The sequence below is a fragment of the Bos taurus genome, chromosome 5, assembly GCF_002263795.3.
Source record: "Bos taurus isolate L1 Dominette 01449 registration number 42190680 breed Hereford chromosome 5, ARS-UCD2.0, whole genome shotgun sequence".
Classification (NCBI taxonomy): domain Eukaryota; kingdom Metazoa; phylum Chordata; class Mammalia; order Artiodactyla; family Bovidae; genus Bos; species Bos taurus.
This window is the reverse complement of record NC_037332.1, coordinates 103816626-103834453: the sequence shown is the minus strand read 5'-3', so window position 1 is coordinate 103834453 and position 17828 is coordinate 103816626. Positions and strand designations below refer to the sequence as shown.

General features: G+C 51.6%; 1 protein-coding gene across 13 annotated transcripts in view; it reads right to left on the bottom strand.

Moving 5' to 3' along the window:
- Window positions 1-17828, bottom strand: part of CHD4 (chromodomain helicase DNA binding protein 4) — a 34437-nt gene that overhangs the window by 12880 nt on the left and 3729 nt on the right. For 4 of the 13 annotated variants that reach the window (XM_010805571.4, XM_024991485.2, NM_001206501.1 and 1 more), the window contains 23 exon segments: window positions 16574-16658; window positions 15559-15736; window positions 12054-12175; window positions 11641-11856; window positions 11334-11452; window positions 10968-11209; window positions 9412-9539; window positions 9011-9146; window positions 8689-8867; window positions 8290-8529; window positions 6104-6307; window positions 5796-6001; window positions 5324-5455; window positions 5148-5244; window positions 4322-4513; window positions 3637-3837; window positions 3338-3475; window positions 2772-2893; window positions 2485-2658; window positions 2010-2151; window positions 1787-1918; window positions 1580-1697; window positions 103-227 (listed from right to left, as the gene is read on the bottom strand). In XM_010805571.4, the coding sequence (XP_010803873.1) occupies window positions 103-227; window positions 1580-1697; window positions 1787-1918; window positions 2010-2151; window positions 2485-2658; window positions 2772-2893; window positions 3338-3475; window positions 3637-3837; window positions 4322-4513; window positions 5148-5244; window positions 5324-5455; window positions 5796-6001; window positions 6104-6307; window positions 8290-8529; window positions 8689-8867; window positions 9011-9146; window positions 9412-9539; window positions 10968-11209; window positions 11334-11452; window positions 11641-11856; window positions 12054-12175; window positions 15559-15658 (3465 nt within the window). In that variant the 5' untranslated portion in view covers window positions 15659-15736; window positions 16574-16658. 13 annotated transcript variants of the gene reach the window in all.

Here is a 17828-nt window from a genome sequence, read left to right as displayed (position 1 = left end):
GTTTTCCCCTGAAACAACTAATTCCAGATGGCGGAGCCCTCACAGAGAACACTGTGCATTTCCAGTAAGTTACTATATGCCAAGGCTGCTGCCTCTGCTCACCTGGATGTCATTATGGGGGTTCCAATCAGAGTCGTAGATAATAACTGTGTCAGCAGTAGCCAGATTGATTCCAAGGCCCCCAGCTCGAGTGGAAAGCAGGAAGCAAAACTGCTGAGCACCTGGTGCTAAGAGAGGAACCACAATTCCAATGAACAAAAGTATAAGGAGCATCAGATATACAAAACCTCATTAGCAGATGCAAAATGCTACATATAGGATGGATAAACAACAGGTCCTACTGTGTATAGCACAAAGAACTGTGTTCAGTATCTTGTGATACACCACAGTGGAAAAGAATATGAAAAAGAAGATATATTTTTAAAAAAGACTTGTATATATGTATGACTCAATCACTCTGCTGTACAGCAGAAATTAACCCAACACTGTAAACCAACTATACTTGAATTAAAAAAATTAAAAACAAAAACAAAAACAAAAACACACCTCTTTAGGCAAACACCGAAGTATCAATAATGGTGTCGTAAGCAAAGAGCAACAACAGATACTGAGATGTGTGTGAAAGTTTAAGAAGAAATAGGATGTCACCATGGTCTCAAGTGTCCCCTAAAGGAATTTATCAATCACAATGAAGAAAACCTTACAGGGGAGAACTTAGGCAGACACCACCTGAAGCAAGTAATCAAGGCCAACACCAGCAGTGGAACATTATCACTGTCACATAGTCCTTGGGAATGATGCACTAAAAAGGACACGGCATCATTCTTGCAGACTCCTGCCCGAAATGTCTAACATTGATCAAATCATGAGAAAACATCAACTAGACTGGTATTAGAAAAGCTAAACATTCTATAAAGAAGCTGACCAGTCACCATCAAAGATATCAATATCATGAGTAAAAAAGAATGAAGAAGTGGAAGAGACAACAACTATGAGTGATGTGGGATCCGTGAGTGGATCCTGACACATGGTCAGTGGTGACGTTCAAGTCTATGACCTGGTTAGTAGTATACTAGACACCAATGTTAATTTCCTGGATTTGAACATTGTACTGTGGTCATGTAAGTTATCAAGAAAAGCCCGGTGAAAGGTATACATGGACTCGCTATGTTATTTTTTTGAACTTTTGTGTTCAAAACTATCTCAAGTTATAAAGCTAAAAAAAAAAAAAAAAAGAGGAGGAGGTGGTAGCAGCTACTGAGACAAGCCTGCCACTAGCTTGCTATCTGGGCTTGGTAAATCTGGATAAATCTGGGTCCCTCCCAGGCCTCAGCAATGAAGATGATTAAATGAAGTGCCCTTCTTTTCAGCAGAGAGAACAAAGACTCCATAGGGAATTAACAATCTCCCAGAAATAATCTGATACATTCTTCCAGTCAAGAAATTCAAAAGTACTCTTCCATGTCGACAAAAGACCCTGAACCACTACCCAGAAAAACAGATGTGAGAGAACAAGTGATAGGTCGAGAGCTCTGAGTGAGTGAAGATGCCAGGATCAAAGCCATTCCTCCCCTCTTACCATTGAAGCGGTCAATGGCCTCCTGACGCATGTTCCCAGTGATTCCCCCATCAATACGTTCATATTTATAACCTTCGTGTTCCAGGAAGTCCTCTAGCAGGTCCAGCATCTTGGTCATCTGAAGAGGAGCAGAGTTAAATTACGGGATTAATTAGACGAAACTCCTCCCGTACGTCTCTGAGCTGTCCACTGCTACCCGGAAGTTACCTGGGAGAAGATGAGGACACGGTGCCCACCCTCCTTGAGGTTCTTGAGCATCTTCTGAAGCAGCAATAATTTCCCGGATGCTCTGATGAGGGCACTGCCGTCATACATGCCGTTAGGCATCTTAGGGGCTTCCTAGAGAGGAGCAAAAAAGAAAAAAAATAAAGAAAGAAACCCCACACGGAGCAGTCCCCACCCAGGGATGGACAAGTGGTGGCAGAGTTACCATGGCGGCCACCGGGAAGAGATATGGGTGGTTGCAGCACTTCTTAAGATCCATCACCACATTCAGCAGAGAGACCTGGTTGCCACCCCCTCGGGCATTGAGGGCTTCAAAATTCCGAGTGAGGATGTACTTGTAGTATTTCCTGTGTAGACGACAGGGTAAGAGATATCACCCTCGAGAGTCGTCACCTGGCTCACCATGTGGTTCCAGGGTCTGGGGCCTTCCTTCCAACACCTCTCACTTTGGGACTGAGGAAACCCAAGAAGCGCCATTGCCATCCTTTTAAACAAGGGAAGGAAGCGCTGAGCACTCTGGACCCAGCACCCCGGCCACAGGTTCCTTTGAGCCTCACTGGCTTGGTCACCACCCATCTCACATCAGAGTACGGGGAGGACTGGCAAACACCACACAGACGGGCCGGCGTGTCTAGCTGTGTCTGCCAAACGGAGCCAGCACCCCGTTTCTCCACACTCACTTCTGCATGGGGCTCAACTCCACACGCACGATCAGCTCTGTCTTGGACGGCATGTTCTTGAACACGTCAGCCTTGAGCCGCCGCAACATGTGAGGGCCCAGCATGTCATGCAGCTTTTTAATCTGGTCCTCCTTGGCAATGTCCGCAAACTCCTCCAGGAAGCCTTCCAAATTGCTTCAGAAGGAAAAGGAAAGAAGCTGTTGGAGAGGGGAAGGGAAGGGACATGATGCAGGAGGCAGAAGGAGCAGGAAGGATGAGGAGCTGACTGTGGACAAGCACACACTTACTGGAACCTCTCAGGGGTGAGGAAGTTGAGCAGGTGGAACAACTCTTCTAGATTGTTCTGCAGTGGAGTCCCTGTCAGCAACAGCTTGTGCTGGAGTGAGTAGCCATTTAGAACCCGGAAAAACTGGTGAAGCAGATGGAGAGAAGTGGAGTGCAATGAAAACAGGACTCCAGTACTTCTTTGTAAAGTCCCGTTTTACCGCCCAGCAGTTAAGCCCCTGCCCCTACCTCTATCTCTCTTAAAAAAATTTTTTTTTTATTATTCTTTATCTTCTTTCCACAGTGACTTTTTCTTTCAGCTACACTTTGCAATCTTAGCTCCCCAACTAGCTAATGAACCCGTGCCCCACACCCCCACCCCAGAGTAGAAGTGCAGAGTCCTAACCACTGGACCACCAGCAATGTCCTCCATCTCTCTTCTAAGGCCTGGCCTCCAAGCCTTATCTATCATGAGTGAGTAAGGAAGGCAGAGATCCTTTTTCCGTCTCCCGTGCTCCTAGGTCTCCTCTTCCTGAGTAGATGGTACCAGAACCCTAAAACTGGAGGCCACAGCTCCCCGGCCCCTCACCTTAGACTGATTGTTCTTGAGCCGATGGGCTTCATCCACGATGAGGCAGGCCCAGTCAATAGAGCCCAAGATGGCCATGTCAATGGTGATCAACTCATAGGATGTCAGCAGTACATGAAACTTCACAGATGCCTCTTTCTGCACAAGAAGGTGACTTGGTCACTCGTATCCAGGCCGAGTCAAGGGACTGGCCGGGGAGGGTGGGAGTGGGGGAATTCCCTCCTCTCACCTCACCCCAGGGACCAGACTCAAGGACGCCATAGCAACAACTCTACCCTACCCCTGCCTCTCTCAGGTACCTTCATGCGGGAAGCCTTCTTGCCGCCACGAATGGCATTGTCCTCAAAGGAGAACTCATTCTCTCGGATGATAGCACGGCTGTCTTTGTCACCCACGTAGGTCACCACGTACATATCTGGAGCCCACATTTCAAACTCCCGCTCCCAATTGATGATGGTAGAAAGAGGGGCGCTCACTAGGAAGGGGCCTTTGGAATGACCCTGTGAGGAAGAAGAGCAGAGGGAGAGTGAGGACTCAGGACCCCACACAAAACCCCAGTGTCCACTGTCCGGTACCCGGCCCCTCCAGCAGGCAGAGGACTGGCCTGTGCACTGCTGCTGCCCCTCCTCCCTCCCCAGGATACAAACACACCCAGCCGCCTCCTTCCCACAGGTCCAGGCCTGCCTCCAGGGAGCTCACACACTGGTCTCTCCACACTGGCTTCACCCACAGTTCTGCTCATCTCAGCGCCCAGCCGACCCCCAGGACTGAGGCTCCGGGCACCCACCACTAACCTCCCCAAGGCTCCACTCCCTCCCATCTGTCTCTGGGTACTTAGGTCTCTCTTACTGTCAACTCAACACTGTTCTCCAGGTCAGAGACTAGTTTTTTTTTTCCCTTTCTCTGTCTCTTGGGAGTGCAAGAGAAGACCCTGAACACAGAACATTCCCCCAGACACAAAGCCAGTAGCCCCAGCTTTCGTACCTCCTTATAGAGGGAGTACAGGAAGACTGCAGTCTGCACCGTCTTCCCAAGGCCCATCTCGTCGGCCAAGATGGTGTCAGTGCCCTGAGCCCAGGAGAAGCGTAGCCAGTTCAGGCCTTCCATCTGATAGGGGTGCAGGGTCCCACCCGTAGCATCCAGGTACTCTGGCTGGCGCTCATACTTCACTGTTGGCTGAAGGAGGAAAAGAGGAAGTCATGAGCTGGTGAGGAATTCCTTTCCTTCCCTAAGACAGTAGCTGCTCCTCCTCACACATGCTCACTAGAGCCTACTCAAGGACGCCACAAAAGACTGGCAGGGGAAAAGGTGCTTAACGGTTATTTTAAGTTTGTGTTTTACTTAGGGTCCTGCAAGTAGCAAGGCAAGATGGAGGTCTTGGTCCCACAGACATTAGAAGACTGACACTTCAGTCTCCCTGGCAGCACAATAATTCTACCAGTCAGGATCTACCAGGTGAAAAGTTCTACGTTCTCCATAAATTTACTTTTAACCTTAACCTTACTCATATTTTACACAAAACCCCAAGGAACTGAGCCATGAATTAAGGCTCAAAAGACGCAGGTTCCAAAACAAGTTTCATAAAAGCTTGGTGTGTGACTCCTCCATGTTATGCCTATGTTTTTGCTTTTCTGACGAGGGAAAAGAAAATAAAAGTATTCCCAGTACTTTTCCTGGTTTCCAGAGACGTGGAGACACCAGGAAGCCATCTGTGTGAAGCATTTTAGCCACACCGACTTGAATGTCTTAGACCACCGTCAGAGGAGCACAGAAGACACATCGTCCTGCCCGCCCTTTTCTGCCAACTCACATCAACCGTTGGGGTTTCAGGGGGCCTCTCCAACTTCCTCAGCTTCACCTTCTTGAGCTTCTTGCCTGGTCGTCCCTCCTCACCCCTCATCAACTCCCTAAAGAGGACAGAGATGTCACAGCGCTGCCAGGGGTCCTTCTCAATAAGCAGCAGCTCTGATCACTGAGGTCGCTCACCTGTGATTCCAGTAGCTCTGCTTGAACAGGTCATAGTCCTGAATCTCCACATCCTCACTCTCCCAGGATGCCTGGTCATAGGGTAGGTCCCGCCACTTGATCAAGTAGTGGACGTGGCCCTTCTTGTCCACGCTGTAAGGTCAAGAGGAGAAAGCTCTGAGCCAGAAGGCCCCCTGCTCAGCTCCCCAGTCAGTCTTGCTCTCAGAAACCGCCAACAATAGATGTTCCAAACCAGGCCTCTGAGGAGGCCAGATGCCACATGGATTCAGAACCAATACATCTGGTCTACCAGTCTTTGCACCAAAAATGATCTCTAATCTACAGTCTATGGCTCAAAGGCCAGGATTCAGTCAGTTAATAAATAACACACTGAGTGTCTTGTCCGACTGTAAGTTACTGGTGAGGTCCATTTTCTGAATCCCCTGAGGATACGCAGCCCACCTCCAGGATGCCCGGCCGGCTCCATCGGTACCTGTGGTTGAGAATTCGGTGGATCATCATCCACTCGGGCTTTATCCCATAGCGATAGAAGCGCTCCTCCATCTCAGCGAATTTAGGGTCCTTGTTCTTCCGCTTCCGACTCTTCTCCTCGTCACCACCGAAGTCCCCAGAGGGTGGTTCATCCATGTCATTCTTGCGCTGATAGTTTCGGAACATCACTTGACAGTGTAGCTCCAACTGCAAGCAGGACGAGAAAGACATCAGCAAGAGTGATAGCCACCCTTCTCTCCACAGGCTGTACTCTCACTGCCGCCCCCATCCAGTCTCTCCCAGGCTCACCTGCAGCTCAGACACCCAGGAGCAGTGCCAGTACGACATCCCTTGCCACTTGACGAAGAACTGCCGCTCCGGCCGCCCCTCCAAGGGCTTGGGGGACGGAGTGTTGGGATCAGCATCTGGGGGCCGAGGCACTGGCGTGGGAGATGGTGGCTGACCCCACTTCCAGATTAGGATCTTCTGAACTTTGCCCTTGAGAGCTGGACACTAAGAGAGAAAAAGAGATGAGTCAATACCAAAGCACTACCATAGGGAGGAGATGTATACCTGAGAGCAGCTTCAACCTCATAGTTAGTAAAATCTCATTTCAATTACAGTCTTATCCCAAAACCCTTTGAGAGAGAGAATAGAATCTCCTGTTTCTGGACTTAGTCCAGGACTGGTGTGACATCACTCCTATCTGCCTAACAGAGCTAGCAGCTAGAGCAAGTAGGCACAGAGAAGTCACAGGCCTGGAGCCCAGGTTTCCTCGCTTAATCTATTAGATTGGTGCAAACATAATTGCAGTTTTGGACTGTGAAATTTAACATTTAATCATTATAACTAGGCTCAAACACAGTTTTATCAATCAAAATAAGGACTAATACAATAAACACATTTTTGCCAATGAGAAATATGTTTATTCCTGTGGTGTTAAAATCCAGGCTTCGTGATTCAATGAATTCTTGGAAAGGATTTTCCACATCATGCTGGTTATGGAAGCGTTTTCCCTGCAAAAAGTTTTTAAGCTGCTTGAAGTAGCAGTAGTTGGGAGAAACAGAGGTAGAGGTCAGGTGAATACGGCAGATGAGGCAAAATTTTGTAGCCCAATTTGTTCAACTTTTTGATTGAACATTGTGTGAACACCGCATGATGTTCAACATTGATTGAACATCAACTTTTTGATTGAAGCGTTGATTGTGTCATGTATGGTTGGGTGCTTTCATGGAGAAGAATCAAACCCTTTCATTGCTGTAGGTCTGGTAGCTCACACAATAAAGAATCTGCCTGCAATGCAGGAGACTGGGTTTCGATCTGTGCGTCGGGAACATCCCCAGAAGGAAATGGCTACCCACTCCAGTATTCTTGCCTGGGAAATCCCACAGACAGATGAGCCTGGTGGGCTATAGTTCATGGGGTTGCAGAGTCGGACACTACTGAGCAGCTAACACACTTTCACTGACCAATGCTGGCTGCAGGCGCTGTGGCTTTCAGTGCATCTCATCGCTTTGCAGAGCATACTTCCAAAATGTAATGGTTTCACTGGGATACAGAAAGCCGTAGTGGATCAGACCGGCAGCAGACCACCAAACAGTGACCATGACCTTTTTTTGGTGCAAATTTGGCTTAGGAGATGCTTTGGAGCATTTTCTCAGTCCAACCACTGAGCTGGTTGTTACCAGTTATTGTATAAAATACACTTTTCATTGCGTATCAGTCTGATTGAGAAATGGTTCGTCATTGTTGCATAGAATAAGAGAAGATGACACTTCAAAACCTTTCCAATTTGCTTCAAATGCTGAAAAACCGTAGAATGGTTGATGTTGAGTTCTTCAGCAACTTCTTATGTGGTTTTAAGAGGATGAGCTTCAGTGATTACTCTCAGTTGGTCACTGTCAACGTCCCATGACCGGCCACTACACTCATCTTCAAAGTTCTCATCTCCTTTGCAAGACTTCTTAAACCACCACTGAACTGTACATTCGTTAGCAGTTCCTGGGCCAAATGTGCTGTTAATGTTGTGAGTTTTCTCCACTGCTTTATGACTCATTTTGAACTCAAATAAGAAAACTGATTGAATTTTCTTTTTGTCTAGCATCATTTCCATAGCTTAAAATCACATAAAATAACTGTTAGAAAAGACATAAACCAAGAAATATCCATTAAAATGATGTATAACACAACCACATTTAAGAATGTATTCCAATTATCAAATGGCAAAGTTCAACAGTGCTAAACCTCATTTATATCCCACTTGGGAGAACAGGCAAAGCATCAGCTCTGTTGGAAGTCAGTCCTATAGCTTCCCAGGAGAAAGGCATCCCAGGACCACAAAGGAAGGAAAACCCCGGTTTCGGGGCTCAAAGGCCTCCAGCCCTCCAGTGGCCTCTCCTGCACCTCAGCCTGGAGATGCCCACATGGAAGAGGGGTGAACCCTTGGGCTGGTCCACGCCTCCCTCGTCTGAGCCCAGTTGGGGCCAGGCACTCACCGTGCAGCGGGGACACAGCCATTCGCCGTTGGGGATCTCTGGGAGGGGGGGGTTCAGGCAGTGGATGTGGTAGGAGGAGGGACAGGTGTCACAGCAGAGCAGCTCCCCGCCATCCTTGCAGACCCGACAGAACTCCATGTGATGATCATCCTCTTCCTCAGGGTCTCCCCCAACCTCTTCCAGGATCTCCTCGCCCTCCGAATTGTCCTCCTTTGCCTCCCACTGGATGCCTTCCTTCTCCTGAAGTTGAAGACCACAGAGTCAGGTTACAACCACCCCCCACCCTCGCCCAGTTGGACCGCACCCTGTATTCCTCCAAGAGCATCCGAAAGCCCACAGCCAGCAGCACCAGCATGTCTCCCCCCGCCCAAGCCCCCGCCCTTGAGGCAAGGCACTCACGCAGTGTGGGCAGCTCCACTTGCCCTCGGGTGCCTTCTCCATGTCCGGGTCCAGGCAGACCATGTGGTATGCGCGGGGACACGTGTCACACAGGATGATCTCTCCGCCTTGCTGGCACACCTCACAGTAGTCCTGGTGGTCTGTCTCATAACCATCCACAGCAGTCACCTCCTCCTCGCCTGGGCAAGGAAGAGGGAAAGCCCAGTTATTAGAAAACGACCACCTCCCCCCACCCCTGAAGCCCAGGCCCCATCTCCTTAGGGAGATGCCTCCCAGTCATTCCCCTCAGCCCATCACATATTGATACAGAAAAGCAGCACACCTTTCTTCTTCTTTTTTGTGGTCCGCAGTTTCTTGCGACTGCGGCTACTGCGGCTGGTAGAACCATCAGAAACAGAATAGCTATTGATACTGGCGTCGTCGAAGTCAGACTCCACATCTAAGTCATCGTCCTCACTCTAATGGGGTGAGAGGAAATACGGCTCAAGGTTCAGGCCAAGGGGAAGGAGAGAGTGGTGGAGAAGGGAGGCAAGGGAATCGCTCTTCACTCAGGGCACTGCAAGCACGGCAAGGACTTACACAGTGAGCCTAGATCCCTGTTCTATGATCAACTCCCCACATACTTCAGCAACCATCATGAAAGGTGAATCCTGAACTAAGCCACCATCCTCTCCACGGGCTAAGGCACCATCACCAGGGGACAGGGACAGGCTGGGCTCTCACCGAGGATCTCTTTCGCTTAGAACCGAAACCTCCCAGCTTGATTTTCAGGGGAGCTACTTTCTTGGGTTTAGGCTTCTTGGCATCGGGGACACGAGGGCTGCCCTTGGGCTTCCTCCGAGCATTGGGACCTAAATCAGGAGAAAGCAAGTGAGATCATGCAGTCCAAACATCCATGACAGAGCAGAACATGGGGAAAAGGAAATATTCACCATCCAAAGTGTTTCCACTGGGTTGGCCAAAAAGTGCCTTTTTAAGTAAAAGTAAGACACGTTTTTCACGTTGGAGGAACTTTATTGCACAATGTATCCATCATTTTGTTCCACTACTTTCTGCCACTTTTCTGGCAACTTCATAATTCTATCTTCCCAAAACTTATTATCTTTTTGAGCAAAGAACTGTCCCAGATGCCTTTTACAGTCTTGCAGGGAACCGAACTTTTTTCCATTAAGAGAATTTTATAAAGATAAAAATAAATGGAAATCTGAAGGTGCAATGTCTGATGAACAGGGTGGATAAATCGGAACTTCTCAGCCAGGTTATAACTATTTTTGCCTTGTCATCAAAGAAATGTGCAATCCTGCCTTACCCTGATGGAGCTCATAATAAAGGACTCCTTTCCAATCCTACCACAAACACAACATCACCTTTGTTAGGATGGAGACCAGTCTTTGATGTAGTTGGTGGTGGTTCAATTCACTTGCCTCAGGATCTCTTCTGTTCCACATTACTGTACAGCATCCACTTTTCATTGCCCATCACAATTTGTTTTAAAAATGGAATGTTTTTGTTACGTTTAAGTAGAGAATTCCATATGGAAATACAGTTAAGATTTCATTCAACTTACATGGAACCCAAACATGAAAGCGATGAACATAACCAGGCCAGTGCAAATGATTTTCAACACTTGATTTGGATTTTTTGAGTATGTCAGCGATCTCCCATGTAGTATACAATATTGACTGTTCTCAATTAATGTCTTAATTTGATCGCTATCAACTTCAGTTGGTCTACCCAACCAGGAAGCATTGTCCAGCGAGAAACCTCCAGCCCAAACCTTTGCAAATGACTTTTGACACGTTCGATCAGTCACAGCACCTTCTCCACATATTGCACAAATCTTTTTTTGCATTTTAGTTGCTTTTTCACCTTTCTTGAAATAATAAAGCATAATATGCCAAAATACTGCCTTTCTTTTTTTATCTTCAATATAAAAATGACTACACAAAAATTCAATTTTGGTAGTTTTTTTTTAAATGCACACTGATATGACAACCATCACAATACGATCTAACAAAACTGTTTCAAATGAAAAAAAAAAAAAAAAGGACAACTAAGCGAGACTAGAGCCATCTTATGGAAAATAATCAAAGGAACTTTTTGGCCAACCCAACACAATACGCCCCACCTAAAACATTTCTACACTGAGCTTCCCAAATTTCCCTCCTGATCCAAGATTCATCCCTCCCTCCTAGCTTCTATCTTTGGGCTGACAGAACAGTGCATCCACACGTCTGCCAACCACACTAGCCCCCACTTTCACTGGGTCCCATTTTCACCTTTGCCCTCCTTGGTCTTGGCCTTGCGGATAGGCACCTCCACAGGGGGTGGAGGCGGTGCCACTTCAGTGGCCGTCACCATGCTCTCAACCACGGCCACTGCCGCCGCTGCAGCTGCTGCCACAGAAGCCCCAGAACTGCCTTTGAAGGGATTGTTGGTGCTGAATTCCCGCCACTTCGCACCCAAAACCATCATCATCTTGGAGACGGCGATCTTGGGGTTTTTGGCAGCAATGAGGGGTCTGGGGGAAAAAAGGCAGGAACAGAAGAGGAAAAGTTTAAAAATAAAAGATAAAAGATGGGGATGGAGGTAAGAAGAGATAACGGAAGTGCACTCCACCCCATCCCCAAGACCCTCCTGTTTACCTAACAAACTGGCTGAAGGCCTTGTAGTTGGTGAGGGTGCGATAATCCTCCTCAGAGAACACATGGTCGATGTCTTCCATGCCCCAGTCTTCCAAGAGCTGAGCTGATGACTTAGGCTCCTGCAGAGAGAGCAGGGTCAAGGCTTGATTCCGAGTGCCCACACTCACCAGAGGATATGAGCTGCAACTAAGGCTGGCAAGTCCAGGGTAAGACCAAATCATTAGAAACAGGAGGAGAGAACTCAATCTCAGGGGCAGCAGAATGTCTGGGAAGCAAAGGATAGAGAAGAAGGTGGAAATGCAGGCACCTTCGAGTCATCATCATCCTCGTCCTCCTCCTCCTCCTCTTTCCGCTTGGATTTACTCTTCTTCTCCTTCTTCGGGCCCAGCTTCTTCTTCTTCTTCTTACCAGGGGTATAGTCGCTGCCTTCGCTGTCTGAGCGCAGGGCCACCTCTTCCTCCTCCTCCACAAACTCCGGCCCCTCCCCAGAGCTGTCCCCCAGCTGCCGGCATAAGAGCAAACGCTGGAGCAGGGAAGGAGGGGAGAGGGAGACAGACACACACATGCTACACACATGCTGACCTCAGGACAGCCCCGAGGCGACGCCTGGGACCTGGCAACCCACTCCAGAGCCAGCAAGCGAAGGCCCCAGCCCTCCAGCCCTTCTCAGGGCTCCTCCTGCGTTCCTCCTACTCCCCATGACATCAGTCACCCACTCACCTCCTTTTTTTGGCGCTTGCTCTTAGGGATTTTAGGGTCCCGAGGTTTCTTAGGCTTTTTCTTCTTCTTGAGCTTTGGAGTCTCTGCTTCTGACAAGTCCTCTTCTGGGTCTTCTTCGTTTTCTACATTTATTTAGCAAAAAATGGTATGCAGGGAAGAGATCAATAGCAAAAGGTTAGCACCTAATCCAGAGGCTTTAGACTTGATTCCCCCACCTCTTGTCCCAGATTCCACTGAAGAGAGCTGCTACACACGCCACCAATGGAAGCTGATACTCCAGACAGAAACAGACAGAGAGCTGGAGATCTTTGAAACAGGCCTGCAGGGCCAAACTGGGCCCACCTCAGGCAGCTGCCCAGATCCTGAGCAGAAGTCCTCTATATGCTCACCAGGACAGCCAAATCAAGCTGCACACAGTTAACCAAGGAAGAGAAATAGGTCCAGCCCTCCTGTATTCCAGAAACCAAGAATGAGAATGAAAAATCCTACCTAGAAAACAAAAACCAAAGACAACACCCTTGGCACATTCCCAGAACAGTACCTGCTCAGTGGTCCCGGAAACCACATCCTTCACTAACCCCCTTTGGCTCATCACTGCTCTAAACCACCAGAACCTCTAAGCCCCAGGTTCAGCTTGCCAGCCTAGTATCATGCCCACTCCCAAACCGGACTTCCCTTCCCCATCTCCAGCCCTACTGTTCCTTCCTGGCTTCTCCTGGGTCAGTAGCCTCTTCTCCCCAGGGGCCCAAATCAGCCCAGCTGTCACCATCTCCCCCCCTTCCTCCTCCCATCTGGCTCCGCCTCCTGCCGGCTGGGAGCACACACAAAGCCTGGGGTAATGCTGAGAGCTCCAGGGCAAGCATAGGTGGGAAGGGGCACCGAGGGTGGGGGAGAAGGCCAGGAGGCAGCTTCCTTTGTAACAGACATTCATACCAGCGCACCAGCTCCCTCCTCCCTCCTTCCCAAGCCACCCCCGCCCAAGGAGGGGGGAGAGGAGAAGGGAGTGGAGGAGGAGGGAATGCCTCACCCACTGAAGAGAGGGAAAATGGCTCCTGACCACAGAAGCCAGCCCAGGGCACCCAGCTGCCAACAGAGGACAGACAGGAAGTGGCAGGGGAGGGGGTGGGGTGGAGAGAGGTAGCCAGAGGGGAAAAGACTACCACCTCATAGATTTCCCAAATGATCACCTGGCCCCATGTCCAAACGCCACTTCTCCTAACACTACCCTGGGATGACACAGTTCGCAAGACGCCATTCTAATGTCCTAGGCAAGGATACCCAAGACACCTTGAAGGGTGACCCCACAAGAGGGCCTGAGTTACTCCCTCAATCGTTAGGATTTCGATCATCAGAGCTAAGGTTTAACAAAAGTTCGGCGGTACTGTGTCAGAGTACACAACCTTCTTTCTGACACCCAAAAGGTTGGCCTTCCTTGCAGGATGGAAGCCCACAAGAAGTCTCTGAAACTCAGCTTCCTCATCACCTCTACCCAGAGTGCAGGCCACAGATCCTAAAGTACCTCTAACAAGGTTACAGGCCGCCACCTATCCAACCGGCTGAGAAAAAGGGAGCAGCACCTAGAATAGTGGACAACAGCCTCCGACACAGGTTCTTAGTTCCTGGCCCCCAGAACTGGCCCGAAAATGCCTCTGGCTCCACCCTTCCTGTGAGGGGCAGATACTGGGGAGCAAGATACACTGGACAAAGCGCCATCAGCCTCCCCCTTTCCCTCTCAGCCGGGGATCAGGCCAGGCACAAGACAGCCCCTCCCATTCCCCTGGGAATGGAACACCAGCTTGGATCTCAGCAGAAAGAACCATTTTCTTAGGCCCTTCTCCCAAGTCATCCCCGTACTGTCCCTGTCCCCAGTCAGCTACATCTCTAAGAGTCACCATCAAAGCTGGAAGTGGAGACCGGGACAATTCACATAAGCAAAGGGGACTCCCTTCCATCCACAGAAGACCCTCCAACTTCTCAGGCAGATGTGCTGACCTGGCAAAAGGCAAACTGGCTGATATAGAGGAAGATTTGGGATAGGGGCAGGAATGGGGTGTGGCAGGTGGAAAAACTGGGTCACACTACAGCTTGGGGCAGAGTTCACCCTGGGAGCCCACACAGTTCCCAGTCAACACAGGGGCAGCCCCAGCCCGAGGGGCCAATGGGAAACCCAGATGTGGAGCCAGCACAGGATCCTCTCGCCACTATCACTCTCCCCCGCATCCTGGGCCACAGCACAGAAATCTGCCACCGTGCCCTCCACGGTGACAGGATTCAAGCCTCAGTTTCTGATCCCAGCAGCTGAAGACTCAACAAGAACACTGACCCTCTCTTCTAAGTGGCCCTGGGCGGAAGGAGAGACTTCCAACTAAGAAAGCGCCAAACGTGGAACCATCTTTCCCAGACCACCTCAACTTGCAGCTGGAGCTAAGGAGAGAGAAAGCAAAAGGGAAAGATGTTTGCTGGGAAACAAAAACAGAGCCAGCAGGATCCCATCTTAATATACACAGGGAAGATGAAGAAATGGCAGGTAAACAAAAAGATGAAGAAACCAAGTAGGTGACTTAGCTAGGTGCTCTGAAGAAAGGACGGAGGAGACAGAGATCCACTTTACAAACATAACAACAATCATCATTTGAGGATAGACAAGAGTCATTCCAATCAGGCAGGGTGGTTAAAACAATTCGGGTTTGGCCAGTCCAAGGGAGCCACCCCAAATCACAGACAGCACAACCCCCAACACACCTACACAAACACTTCACACCACCAGCCCAAACCCTAGGCTACCTGAGCAGGGCAGAGCCTTCTGGGAAAAAAGCCAGGATTAAACCGACTTGCCAGAGAAAGAGGGGTGCCCAGGGTATCACCTCCGTTCTTTGTGCCCCTCCTAATGTATCCTGCAGGCTACGACATCCTACCCCAACCCCACTCTTAACATTCCAGCAATCTGCCTGACTAAAAGCGCTCTAGATCCCAGTTGAGGAGCGCAATTCAAACTTCACACAGTTGAAACTGCACAGAAAGCCGGTAACTGATCAGAAGCTAAAAATAATCAGAGAGTAACCCGCACTCCCTCTTTCTTTTCCACAGCAGCAACCACAAGATCCTGCTAACAGAGATGCTCTGACGGTCTCCTCCAAGAGCAATCCTCAACCCCCTCACCGCCGCTGCCGCCGCGCCCAGCCTCCAGGGGTCCCAGGCACCTGCAGTCCTTCGGGGACCCACACCAGGCAAAGCCTACCAGCCCCGAGAGCTCCCTCGACCGGGATCCGCAGAGCGTTCCCGAAGACAGTGCAGCAAGCTTGCACCGCGGTCCACGGAGCCCAGGAGGCACATGGCTTCCACCCCCCTCGCGCCGGAGCTCCGCAGAAGGGAACCACTCCCTGCGGATGCCCTCCACCTCAGGCTGCATGGTGGGAGCCCAGAAACTCAACCCTGCCTCTCCACAGCCACTAGGGAGGGCCCAGATGCCTCCTTCCTGCCCGGGGGCCCTGGGGGAAGGTGTTACCTGGGTGGGGTGGGGGCAGACTGTTGTTCAAAAGTGCATCCATGTCGTCCTCCTCGCTGCCCGCGGAGCAGGGGGACGGGGAGCCCAGGCCCGAAGCCATCCCCTTCCGCTCCCGGCCAGGGAATTGGCCCAGCTGCTCCTGCCTGCGGCCTGGGGCCCTCGACACTGGCCCGAGTCACTGTGCGGGGGAGGGGGGAGAGAAAGAGAACAGTCAGTGACGCGCACGGCCCCCTCCCCCACCCCGCCGCGCTTTCCGCCCACCCCGGCCCCCCCTCAGCCACCCGAGCAGGGCACCCGAACCACTCAGGCTGAACTTAGTTCCACACTCCCGGGGGCGGCCCGGAAGCCGGTTCCCCGACTGGAGCCCCCCGGAGAGAGCGGCGCCCCCGAGGGCAGGCCGGTGCCGGCGTGGGGAGGGGAGAGGCCGCTGGACGGAGCCGGGCGTGACGGGGGAGGGGGTCCGAGTGGCCGCGGTGCGGGGTGCGGGGTGGGGGCCGGGGAAGGCGGCCGGCGGCGAGGCGCTCGGGGACACAAGGTCACTTGGGGGTGGGGGGGGCGCCTCCCTGCGCCTGGGGAGGGGCCAGTCCCCAGACAGGGCAGCTCTCCAAAGGCTGTCCTCTGGGACAACTCGGGCTCTCCGGAGGAGCCGCGGGGACGAGGGGGCGTGGAGGCTCGGCGCTCCGGGGGGCTGGAGGCAGGGGCGTGGGGGGCCGGCACTCCCACCGGGCAGGGGGCCGAGCCACGTGTCCCGGGGGGCAAGTGAGCTGAGGGCGAGGGGGGCGCCGGGCATTGTGGGAGGCCGAGTACAAGGTGGGAGTCGCTGAGAGCGAGACTCGGGTCGGGCGAGGGCGGGAGCTGGGCGCACTGCCGGGCAAAGAGAGGCAGGGTCGGCTCCCGGGGCAGGGGGCGGTCCGCGGGTCCGGGGACGCCCGAGGAGCAGCTGGGTGAAGGAAAGACCCTCGGGGCTGGTCGGGCTGAGAGGGGCGTCTCTCTAGGAACCCTGAGCTCTCCTCACCCCGGAGCCGCCGCAGGTCGCGCTGGGTCCGGCCCGGTGTCACTCCCGCTCCGGCTCCTCCTCGCCGCGGCCGAAGGGGGGAAAATGGCTCCGGCTCCGGCGTCGCCTCTTAAAGGGCCCGAAACACCGGCCGGGAAATCCCACCGCACAGGCCCCGCCCCCCCACGGACAGCCCATAATAACCTCAACCAACTCCAACCCCCCCTCCACTACCGCCACCCTCCTCCCTAGGTCTCCCGGGCAACCCCCGCCCCCTCGTCGCTCCGGCAACCATTGGCCACGCCCCCTTCGAGAGCGCGCGCGCGTGTCACCCGGGCAACCACCCACCTCCTGGCCATCCCATAATACACACGGACACCACCCCCGCCACCACCACCACTACCACCCCACGCACACACAGACCATACACATACATGCCAGGGTTGTTGACATCTCATGATATTGCAGACCTTTTGCAACTAACCCTTTATCCCCACCCCCCCGACATCCCATAATAGCTATCCTTTGCCAACTTCTTCACTCTTGGCCCTAACGCTAACATCCCATAATAATTCGTCACCTCTCCCTTCCCATGGCCATCCCATAATAAGCATCCGTCCCAGCCCTTCAGCCTCACATCCCATAATACTCATCCCCATCCCCCACAGACATCCCATAATAACCACTCTTCATCCACCCCCAGTTTGATATCCCATAATAGTCAGAAACTCACCCCCCCCCCATCAACGGACACTTCGGCCTCCTCCCACACACATCCCGTAATAATCAGTCTCCCACTTTCAGTACTGACATCCCATAATAACCCACCCCCTGGCGCTGCCCTCAGCCCCTGCAGGCTAGATCCTCACAACACGACCCCCAGACTTCACACATTCATTCTAGTTCCACAGCCCTTAATAACCACTCCTCCCCATCAGAGAGATATCCCATAATGATCAACAGCCATACCGTCACCCCACAGATGGACAACTAATCTCCTTTCCTCTAACACTGGAAAGATATCCCATCATTTCACTCCCCCACCCACACACTGACAGCCCATAATAATTGCAAAGAACTCGTGGTCAACCAGACATACCATAATACTCCCAGCACAACCCAGAGTCACATCCCATAATGCTTCACCTCCACTCCACTACCCCTATACCTTTTCAGTCAGACATCCCATAATATTCATACTCATACCTCCCCCATCTCCAAGGCTGTCAGTCTATTCTAACACCCACACCAGAGAAGGTGAAGCGGGCTACCCACA